The sequence below is a fragment of the Cuculus canorus genome, chromosome 4, assembly GCF_017976375.1.
Source record: "Cuculus canorus isolate bCucCan1 chromosome 4, bCucCan1.pri, whole genome shotgun sequence".
Classification (NCBI taxonomy): Eukaryota; Metazoa; Chordata; class Aves; order Cuculiformes; family Cuculidae; genus Cuculus; species Cuculus canorus.
In genome coordinates, this window is record NC_071404.1 from 49146720 (window position 1) to 49159064 (window position 12345).

A 12345-nucleotide genomic window follows, 5' to 3' on the forward strand; every position below is an offset into this window, starting at 1 on the left:
TCTCCAGGGAGTTACATTATATTCAGTAGCTGTTGAAGGCTTCCTACTCTCCTACTATTTAGGGAATTAATTTTTTTTTTTTCCACTGGTTAGTTCAAAGTAGAAAAAAAACTGTTTAATTAGTCATTCTCACTGTTTTTGAAAGAAATAGCAAATTAAAAAAAAGCTAATATTTTTCTTCTCTAGGCATAGAGATCTATTTTGACAGTGAATGGGTACTCTGGGGCTGCTTAATCAAATGGTAAATCCAAGCCACCAGACGTAGTGATAAATATATGGGGTACTTTTAAAACATTTGGAAATGGAAGAAAGCAAAATGTATGTGTCACTAAGGTATAAACTGAAAGATATGGGGAGAAATTGTGCAACTTTAAAAGGAATACAGATGTTTTATAATACTATTATATGAAGTTAGATTATTTGTTTTCTTTTTCTGTAGAGTTGTCTTTTATATGACTTGTAGTTGATATGTAGAGTCTTTTATTTCCCTAAGAAAAATATGTTTCCTTAATGATGCTACTAAGTGAAGATGTTCCTCCAGTTGTATTATTTCACTACAATTATTGACTGGTTCACGTAAGGATTGAATCGTGCATAAAGGAGATGCAATGGTATTGAAAAATACCATCTCACTTGTATGCAAGTCACCTAATTTTTCAGAGGGTATTCTGTATATAACACTTTCTGAGATACTAAATATTAGTCTCTTAAAGTTAAATAAACTGATACACTTAGTATTAAATGAGCTGTTTGTTTCCCTTGATGTTTGTTGCTTGTACAGTTTTTTTCCACGGTTTCAGAGGTATAAAACAGTAAGTGTGATGATGAACCTCTACCTATAGCATATATTTAATATTTCTGTGCCTTTGTGAAAACATAGCAGATGGATAGGAAAAATTTCTTTGTTTCTTTGTTGGAGCAGTGGATATTGTGTACCTTGACTTCAGTAAGGCTTTCAGCACCATCTTCCATTAAGATCCTTGTAGACAAGCTCTTGTGTAAGCTGGATGAGCAGAGGGTGACTTTGTGAACTTCTTGCTGGCCCTTAAAGTGTAAGTTGGACATGTGGGAGTATTTATGGTTAAAAGGAGTCATCGTTGCGGTAGTTGTATGATATTCTAAGATTTGTAACATTTTGAGGATCTAAAATATTTAGATTCATGAAGAGTACGTTATGTGGACATCACTAATGGGCTTTTTGGGAGTAATGTAAAGCACTTGTACATATAAAACGAAGAGGTAGAAAAGAAGTTTGAAGAGTCTCCTTAAGTAAATAATTGCCCGTCCCCGTCAATGTTAAAGTTGAGTCCACGTTCAAGCACATTCTCATTATTATAATGCAAGTTGTGAACAGATAATAAGGGAATACACTCCAGTAGGTGAAAATTACTTGCTGCTGTGCTGTCACTATTTCATGACATTTTAGTTAATTGTACTGTCCCATAATGACTTATGACTGTGTGCACAGAGACAAGATAAAAGGAGGAATTGTAGTGGTTTTCAAAAGGCAGACCAAAGCATATCACTATCTAAAAGGGAATGATAATAAATCCCATGAGCTCAGATCACCAGATGACCACGAGGTTTGTCTTCATCTGTAAATTGGGGGATTATACAACTCCTATATAGCATTAATTATTAAAGAAAAGCAATTTCACAGGTTTGTTCTTCTGTGAAATTTCTGTAAAGGATAGGTGACCGGCAGTGTCTTTTGTTACTTGTGATTTTCCATTATATCTTGCTTTGTTATTGCCCTAAAAGACAGTGGCTGATCCAGGGAAAATCCTACCCTGTGATGCTTTCATAGTCACTAGAAGTTTTACAAATTCTAAAATAATAACTAAATATTTGAGTGGTACCACAGGTCTTTTAAAGAAAAATCTGTATATGTTGCGTCCTTTACTCTGCCTTTTTCATGAGTGTATCAGGTTAAAATTCAGATACTGAATATCAGTGTCACCTTTAAATAAATATGTCTGTTCACAATTCTTTAACTATAAATCAAGGGTGAAATAGACGAATTTGTTTGCACGTATTCAGTCACTGGTTGTAGTGAGAAGATACTATTTTGTTCATTGCTTGGTGCCTACCAAATATCACCTTGCTAATAGATGACCTGCTGCTCACTGAATGTCTCAGAATTGCTGTAAAAACAAAAAGACCTTTGCATGTTTCCAACCTTCGTAGAAATATCTAATCCTGTTCTGGTCTCTTCCTTAGAGTCTACTCTCTATCTGCTGTAAAGCAGTAGTTATTGCTTCAGGGTGTTTGTTGGGCATGTAGTGTACCTTGATGTGTGCTGAGTGTAATTAGTGTGCAGGATATAACGCTCAATTAGTTTTCCTTGACCCAGTCAAGGCTGTACAGATGGAGTTCCTCTCTAAGAGGACCATAGACTATGCAAAAGGTATGTTGTCTTTGGGCGATAAATCAGGAGGCACATGACTATAGAGGATGAAAGGGTAGGTAAATTATCAGGAACAGGTTTTCCGCTGATAAGTTAATGGCACATTGCATTGTTCTCAAATGTCAAAATCTTGCATAATTGTATGTACTTGTAAAATACATTCTTTCTGGCTTTGAATGGCTGAGAATTTGTGGTGGTCATCCTTTTTTATAGCCTGTTATCCCCTGTGTATGTACGCTTTAAATAATTCTATATGTTATAAAATACTGTGTGACTTTCTGCTTGAAAGTTAGATTACCACATGTATTCTTGTTTATATATGGTATATTATACATTTATGCTACTATTATATAAGAAACTCCTGTGCTTTGTTCAATACAAATAACATTTAATTTCAGCTTTTATTTTGCTCGCAAAGGTACACCTTGGATGTAAAGGAAATCTCTGTCTTCAAAATAAGTAGATGCGAGTGGTGACTGCTAAACTACTAACAACACTTGCAATTTAGGATTTAGAATATATATATAGCTTTTAACTGTTAGCTGTATGTTTGAAGGTCAGGTAGTTTTTGGTATTCATTTATTAGTGCTAATTGAGACAGATATTCTGCTGAAATATATGGTCGTTCTTCTCGCTGTAAATATTATCTAAGTTCTTTCATCCACCTCAGTAACATATAGATAACTTATATTAATGGAAAGCATGAATCAATGTATCAGATGTCACTCCTAGACCATTTGGTTTTGGCCTTTTTGGACTAAAGTGAGACGTAACAGCTGACGGGAAAAAAAAAAAAAATCGCTAACCAGATTTTCTCGAATCTATTTTCTTATAATGTCTGGAATTTTTGAAAGTGGGAGGTTTGTCTAAAAGCCATCCATAAATTTCCACTCTTGTTTTCAGTTTGTGATGAAAAAGGAAGTAGTAGTGCATCATATTCTGATGTCATTCATTGAAATATGAGTCCTTTTGGGATTCAGACACACCAATGAACTATAGCAGACTGATATCAGAGCTTTAGCTGGGTAAAACTTATTGAATGATGATGGAAGTATCAGTCTATGGTAAAAAAAAAATAAATAAAGTGCCAAGCAAGCACTTTAAGAAATGTTAAAAACAATGACATTTTCATTGCGGTTGATCACAGTTAAGTTTGATTAATCATTTGCATTTTTGTTTATCACGGTATAACTTGGTTATATTTTTTTTTCTTTAAACATTTAATTTTAAATACAAACTGAGTTTACTGTTTAACACTGAGATTTGTTTATCTTTACAGTTTGCCGGGAAGACTCATACCAGTCAATAGTCTCATGCGCTGCTGTAGTACTTACCCCTGTAGAGCCGACAGTGGATACAAGGAAAAAGGAACAGACAGTAATGCCTGGTGTATCTAAACAGTGAGTTATTCAAATAACATGATCTTTTACAAGTGCATTTTAAATCTCAGGCCAGATTCTTTCTTGTGGATATGCGTATAAATCTCCTTACTGTTTCATCAGAGGTTACATAGGCTTAGAAATTGGCCTGAGGCTAGGCTGCTAATTTTCTTCATTAGCCTACCTTTTTTTGCAAGGCTTTTGTGGTGATGAGGTATAGAGAGAGAATGGGCATTTTTACTCTGAGAAATGAACTTTTTAACAGACTTGGTAAGGCCAATCTTTTTTTTTTTATTATTTTTTTTTTTTTATTAGATAGTCCTTACATTCTTGCACAGTTTTTCTAGTCAGTAGTTGATTTTCAGAAAGAACATGACTCCTAAATACTCTTTTTATCTGAGCTGTGTGCTCTGCCTCTCACACCTGTGGAAACTGGTCATGGGTGCTGCCTATCTCTAAGTGGATAGAACAGATGCAGGTATTGCTGGTTAGGGCATAACCTACCTCTTGTGTGACAGGCCACCTGCAAAGGCTGGAAATTGCAGGTTTGGGAAGGTAATTTCCAAAGTACAGTATGATGTTTGATTTCCTTTTGATCATAGTGAACAGGTGGGTCTTACATGTTAAATATGCTTACACTAAACTAAGATGCATAAAAGTCTTCTGAAGAAAAATAGGATGAATGGAATATGTCTCAGAAATAGATGTTGGTTTCTTTTGATAAGGTTATGCTGAATGAAACAAAGCGGTTTTCTTTGTGAAAATGCAAAGGTTTATTTGAAAAATATTTTCTGTTAGATTTTTCAAATGTTTAATTTTCGTGCTGGCAAGAGGAGCATATTAAAATATGTAGCTGTGTAACACTGGCTATCACTATGCAAGGAATTAATAAATACACGAAACATAGTCAGGGTAACAAATAACAAATGAATTCTTTCTTTAAAAGGCACTATTAAGCTGTTACATTTGATTAAAAACTCATTTTAAGGACTCCAATTCCATGTTCCTCTGCAATAAAGAACAAGCTCTAGCCCATGGCTTATAACAGTTGTGTGGTTTCCTTGTACATCCTGTATTGCTTTTTTTGTGCGTAATAAGAAAAATTAGCTGTTTCGCTGTATGCAGGTCTTCTCTGAAATGGAAGACATTTCAGAAAGTAGGAAAATATAGTATTTGTACTCGAATTGTCTGCTATTCCAAACCCCTAGCTAGCTGAAACTCCTACCTAACATTGCCTCTTGCCTAGGCTGCTCAAATTGGTAACCTCTTTCTGCTCGAGGAAAAACAAAACAATAAGCCAGCCTCTGGTGTTTCTATTTTTTCTCTGTGTCTGGCCACTGCCAAAATGAGAATTAGTTTTTACACACAGTTATAAAATAAATCACAGCTGTGCAAATGAAATGTAGTTGCACTGAAAAGTGAGTATGGAAGAAACTTTGGATCTGGTTTAGAATGACAGCACCATCAGTTGTCAATTTCATTCTCATCACAGCAAACAGCAATTTATATCGAAGATTGACAGGAAAACAATCTACGGAAATATTTTAAATATCTCAGACAATTGTTTGCAACCAAAGGATTAAGAAGTTCTGTACAGCATATTTTGACCTTTAGTTGCAAATGTTGAATAAACTGGTTTTTTTTTGAGAGCCCCTAATTAATTGTAATTACAGCATGTAATATTTCAAATATTTTGTAGTTCAAGTCCTGCCTTTTCCTGTGTGCTTGTCAATAGTGTGGGAAGCTGAGGATCTTGGCAGTTATCTTATGCAGGAAAGATTTTACGTAGATTTTATCTGTAGCCCTACCGAGAAAGCTTCAGTACTTTGCAAGCTTGGTGGTCATTGTTTGGAAAACTTCTTCTTCCCTCTGAGAAGAGATTTGGTTTCTAATAGATAATTGACTGTAAGTGTTTAAGTCATTGCCCTTAAAGTGTTACTGAAGTGACTGAATGGCATTTCATGAAAAGATAAAGGGATGGAATGTTAAGCAAAGTGCTTAATGAGGTCACTTTGAATCAAAACTTGGAGGGTCAAGAACACAGTGGCATTTCCAAGTTGAGATAGTTGTAATTTCAAAATAAGACTAGAGTGTTGTTTCATTGTGTAGCTAAACTTTATTAATAAAAGAAAATCCAGGAAATAAACGTGTATGAATAATACAGCTTTGCTGAGAAGTGATATGTCTGAGCTCCAAATGGTGAAAATTAGTATAGAACTTCTGCAGTCAATATAGTTATTGTAATTTTCATTGTCAGAGAGTATGACCAAAGCTGACTTAAAGCACTGGACTCTACAAGCTAAGCAAAATACGGTTTTAGTCATCTGGAGTATAGATTTCCCCTGTTTCAGCAGAAAGCAATGGACAATGTAACTGCTTAAACTACTACAATTTCTTAACTAGCCTTGAAGCCATTATGAGAAAAACATTGTCACCAAATCACAGTTACATTTAGAAAACAGCTCTGATTTAGCCTGAAGCAAGAACAAAAGATTACTTGGTTCCATTCGCATCCCTGGACATACATACCCTTATTGATACCATTATGTCGTTCTAGTTTTGGCTGTCACTGTAATGATGCCCTTCAGATTAAAGTTATCCATTTGCCTATAAGACCTGAGACAAATTTTTTTATTGTTAAACTAAATTAAAATCTGTGCATTTCCATGCATCTTTCTTTTCTTTGCTACCTGAGAATCATCACATTCTTCACTGGACACTTCTGCAATAGTGGGAACTTTAGTCATCTAATAAGCTTGTCCTTCATGTCCAGAAATTTTCCATAAAGAAATACATGAAGATAAGTAATTTTGTAGTATTTAGTTAGACATCTTATTTGAGAAGATTGTTGTCTCCCAGACAGGTATATAAAGTTAGGTGCTTAAGATACACTTGGCTCAAGAGTGGAAATTTTATCCTGTGTGTACTATATAGTGTCTAGAAATTTATGCTTTATTTACGTTACTGAGAAGTATGAGTCAGAGCACTGATATCAACTGAATCCCAAAGCAACAGCCTAACACTCAGCATCCAAGAACTCTTCTAAGCTAATGGCCTTGAGTAATTATTGCAAAATATTCTTGGCATATACATTGTAATTTGAGCAATGAACCATAAGTTGCAGTTATGACTAGATAGGACATTCATTTGAATTTAAATTTTGTGCTGAGATTTTTTACTGTGTGATGAAATGCGAATGATTACGTATCTATGAAGAATCCCTAACATCTGTAACAAGTCTAAAAGTAGATGTAGATGAAGTAAATAAAATCTTACCTGGTTCCTTGAAAAGGATGGTTACTGCAAGTAGTGCAGTCAGAGATGGTTGGGAGTTTCTAGGATGCTGAGCCACTGGAAGAGGCTTAGGCTATTGAACATCAAATATTTTATCTGAAGATCCACATCTGAAGAGTTGCTGTTCTAAAATGTAGTGATAGTCACTCACAGGGTTTGTGATTCTGATAAATTTGTGGTGTTTTCCATTAACCTACACGGCAATTACCTAGTAGAGCATACCCATTGTCTGCTGGGATGACTGTACAAAGCCCCTCAGACATAATGTCTTTCTGAGCCAGGGTTACAGTTGGGCTTGTGGAAAAAAAAGTTCCTTGTGGAAACCAAACTTCATTTTCATCTAGCCTAAGTTTATGTCCAACATAGACACTCAGAACAAGCATTGTAACTTCCTCAGCTTCACGTATTAAAGGCGATCTGAAGTTTTTATTGATCAGGTACTTATTGCAGGGGCCGAAAGAGCTTGATTTTTGGGGCAGCATAATGAAACCTCAAAATAAATGCTGTAGTCTTACTGTCTGGTCTTATTTGTCATTTTAAAAAAACCAAAAAACTTTTTTAAGATGGTGTAAGTATAAGTTCATACGTGCTTATGTTGATAGTGGTTGTTAGATTTGTATTTCAGTAATCCATTCTTGCTGCATACTGCAGCAATTTGGAAGGCAATGTTAAATCCCATAGTTAACCTCGATGTCTGGTTTTGCCTAATGAGAATTTGCAGTCACTGTAAGACTTCACCAAAGGAACATGCTTTTAAAGTACAGAACCGAGAGCTTTGGGAGAATGCCCATTAAATTAAAATGAGGAGAAAAAGTACCAGCTCTTCTCATTTATGCTTTTCTCTTTTAGTCTGTATGTCCAAAATCTTGAAGGGATACGAAAGTTATATTGCTGTAAAATCAGGGCAAAATTATTTGATAAATTTGACTTCTTTGACTCAAGCTTGCACAGAGTGAGTGGAAGTGCTTAGTCTTAGGTAACCACTCCAGAAATAGAGTTACATTTTCTGGTCTATAGAAGCATCAACTGTTGCTAATCCGTAATTAAAGTTCTGTTTGAGCCACAGACAGTGATTGTGTTTTATCATCTCGCAAGGAAATTAAGGCAGTTTTGAGTGCAGCAGAAACATAAGTTTGAGGTAGCATTCCCTAAGTGCTGAAGAAGTGGGGGTTTTGGTGGCGAGTAAAAAGGGACCAGGGGATAATTTGTTTCGTAATTTAGAAGTCTGTGGTGTTTGCATTAAAGTAGAACCTCAGTTCTTACAAATTAGATTTCAAAGCATAATTGCAGCTCAAATATAAAAATTAATCAACTATGTTATTACTTGTGAAGAATTAAAGCATCATAAAATCAAAAATAAATATGAAGGAAATATGCTAGTACATGTAATGCTAGGATTGCAAGGTACCTAATTTGGTTAGACAAATGCATTTTAGACTAAAACTAGAAAAAACAGATCAAGTACATAGCAGACAGATGTTTGTTTTACTTTCTTAATAGTTTAATAATATCTCTGAAGCATAACAAAGATACCATTTCCTTGTAATTTCCTACTGACACTAGAAGGTGGGAGAAAAGAGGGATATGTACTGTTTTATAGCTCATGCTTCCCATGAAAATGCTATCAGGTGTTCTTTTGAAAAACAATAAAATGGTGGTGGTGCTGTTATTGCTTATATTGAGGGTTTTCCTAAACCATGGATTTTGCAGAGCATTCTTAAAAACTATCATCCTGTGCAGAGGCTGTATTAGGATTAACTTTGTTGGAAAATTTACTACTATGAGTTACATTATCATGACCTAAATAGGAGTACTGCTGGAGCAAACTAAGGTCAATCAGCATACTGCTTAAAAATCTATAAAGTGCTTCATGGTGCTTCAGTTGAGATATCTTCATCCTAGAGCGAATGAATTATATGAAAAAATATACATACCTACGTGCTATGTTTTGCATAACATCAGTCAGATTTCACTTTTTATTTTGCAAAACTAAATGAGGAGGGATGATCCAGAAGTATGCATAATCTAAAGATTAGTGTTTAAGGTTTGCTCTGGTTTGCAGACTGAGAAAAAGAGATATTAGAGAAAGGGCAGAAATAAGTTTAAGAACAATCTCCTTCCTGCTGCCTAAAGCTGCCGTTTGTTTTGTTCTTATTTATTTCTTCCTGGAGGTAACAAAGATAAAGAGAAATGTGCCTCTTAGTCCAGTTTGCACATTTTCAATGTAATTATGAATAGTCCTGGTAGGAGAGGTTTTAGTAACCAATAAAAATCTGTTTACATTGAGTATCAAATACATTGTGATTTACTTGCATGGATCTACTGATAGCGGAGGTGGAAGGCTATAGCTAAAGAAGTGAAAGGGTACTATTGCTCTTTATTGTTCTTGTTTTCCTCCTCATGGATTTTTACAGTCAGTACGGTGGCTGTGTTGGCCATCATAAGGGAGATGCAAGACACCTATAGCATTAAAAATAAGCAAGTGGGACACGGGGAGGTAGGAAGCAGAGGAGTTAGAAGTGAAAGGACACTGCACCAACACATTAGGACACATGTAGCATTGGTGCAGTTGGACTGAGACATAAATTTGCAATTATATTGCAATAAAGTTAAGCTATAAAGACAAAATGTTGTACCAAAGAACAGTAATTTTAAAACAGTTAACTGCTGTAAAAAAATCTGTACAGTTATCTGTTATCTGTACAGTTGTGAAGCGAGTACAAATAAAAGACCTTCTGCTTGTGCTCCAAGAGTGGTGTTAAGCTCTGTTATACTAAGGAGATCGACTGGCCGAGCTGAATTTTATCGGTAGTAGCTGCAGTAGCCACCATGTAAAAAAGTTCACTGATGTTTATGAGGGACGACTAGTTTTGTGTTTCTTTTCCCATACTATATCTGTAAGGATTTTGCGTGCTTCCTGCACCAAGTTCATTTACTTGGCCTTTGTGGATATATAGGATTTTACTCTCATTGTTTTGATTACAAATTGATTTGCTTTTGCTATTTTAATCCTCTCTTTATCATTAGACAATGGAGTATTATGTAGTTTTTGTTGCACGTGAAGAATATTTGCTGCTGCTACATTGATTAAATATGTAACAGCATGTGTTGCAAATGTATCCAACTATTAATAATCCAGATTTACAGCTTCCATCACAGCAGCCCACACCATCAGCATGTGTACAGCTTTAATAAATGTCTTCAAAAAAGAGAAGCAGGGAAAGAAAGAGGCCAGTGCTCATGTTATAACTATGAGGTGACCTTAACAGAAGCACATACATCAAGGTATGACATAGGCTACAACATGCAGCTGTCTCCCTTGTTGGCTCCAAGATCAGCTGTTTTATGTGTTCAGTGAATCCTCCAGAACCCAGGAGGTTTTTGTGCGAGGAGCAAGACAAGCAGGAAGAGGGAAACATAGATAAGAAATGACTAGAAATGAGCTATTGGGAAAAATCAAGAGAAGCACAGGCAGGGGAAAGAGAGGGGCAGCTTTGAGGTAAAATTTCTCGTTTCAATTAATCATGCTTTTAACCTATACTCTTGGTAAAACTATCTACTTGTTTGTTTGTTGATACAGAAAGACTACAGGGTGTTCATCCAAAAGTATGGTAATGTTCATCTAACCATTACACTGACCAACCCATCTATCCTCAGCTCTTTATTCAAACTTTTAGTATTGATTTTTCAGGAGTATTTGAGTCCCACTTCAAAGTGCCATTTTATTATGTATACAATTTTAGTGTGTGCCCAGGTTACTACTTTGGAAGATACTGAGTTAAAAAGAACTCGTCTCTGCTGGCAGCAGTAGGTGCAGAGGTGACAGATACCTCAAATCAGAACCACAGAACAACATGGAATGAAAGTCATGAGTAATAACTCATTGTTGTAAGCTATATTAAGCTATATATTAAGATATATTAAGATTTAATAACCCAATACTTTAAGATGCACTTCTTGTAGTTTTGATTGCATCAGTCTAAATGTCCCACATACACAGCTTAAAGGCAGAAAAGGCGAAACCAAAGTCCTTTTTGACAGGTGAACCAAGTGGTAAGGTGAGGCCAAGTTTTTTTGTCTTGCAACAGCCTCCTATTAATGGACCTGTATTTTGAGCCATATTTTTGTAATCCTATTTTAGTCTTAATCTAATGTTGTAACCTTATTTTTCTGATCCTTATATGGACCTGAATAAATAGAAGTGATTGATATTTTTAACTGGAAATATTTAAATGTTCTAGGCAAGCATTTTCACAGATACAGTCTAGATAAATGTTGTCATATTAGTTATTTACTGTCAGTTCTCACAAATTGTGTTACAGCACTCCAAAGCGTGTCCTGTACCTCCACAGGTAAAGGAAAATCTCCTCATTTTCTTATCCAAGGAACACTGCACTCTGTTTGGGATACTAGAGAAGCTGGAAAATAGCAATTATGTGTCAGTAAGAAAGCGCAAGCATTCAGAAGTAGGATTACCATATTACTTTCTAAATACTATAGTGGCATTGTGGGAGCAAATATACATGAAAACACCATGCAAAATATATTTTACTTTAATGTCAGATGGACTTGAAATGGATTAATGCATGCATGACGTGAAATAATAAATGCTATTTGTAGTTGTTTTCAAGTTCTCTGCTCTTCAGCTGTGATACAATTTAAAATTATATGCTGCCCTTAAAATTCAGAGAGTACATACAGTGCTGAGACAAACCAGATTAATTTAAGAAAGCTTAAGTAGGCAAATCATCATTCTCTATTTGGTCTGCTAGAAATTACTTCTATGTTTTAAATATGTTGCTTAAAACCAGGAATACATTTAGAGAAGTTGGAATTTAGTTCACGTACTTTACAGTAATGAATCACAAAGCTGAGCCATAGTTCAGAAAGGAGCTATATCCCCTTTCAAGTAGGGAATTCTAATATAAGATCTAGCAAGACTTGTTTATCCTCATATTTAAATTTGAAATGACTAAAATTCACCTGTTCAAAATAATATTTAATGCTTCCAGCTTTATGCTATCTACATACTTATTCCTAAATTATTTTTTAAATGTGATACTACATAATAAAATACAGTAAATACTTTAAATTCTGCATTATTGAAAGCAAACAAATTTATAATGAATGCCTGATAGACTTTATGGAGTCCATAATTTAGATTGCAGCAGAATACTGACTCCAGCTACAATAATAGATTATGCTTGAAAACTCAACAATTAAATACATGTAATAGAATGGCTTTGGTTACTATAGGAACAGTTA

The 12345-nt window shown here is 35.1% G+C and overlaps 1 protein-coding gene across 9 annotated transcripts in view; it reads left to right on the plus strand.

Moving 5' to 3' along the window:
* CCSER1 (coiled-coil serine rich protein 1) overlaps positions 1-12345 on the plus strand; it is a 695806-nt gene that overhangs the window by 192374 nt on the left and 491087 nt on the right. For all 9 annotated transcript variants that reach the window (XM_054065343.1, XM_054065342.1, XM_054065341.1 and 6 more), the window contains one exon: positions 3687-3807. In XM_054065343.1, coding sequence (XP_053921318.1) covers positions 3687-3807 — 121 coding nt within the window. The remainder of the gene's footprint in view (positions 1-3686; positions 3808-12345) is intronic.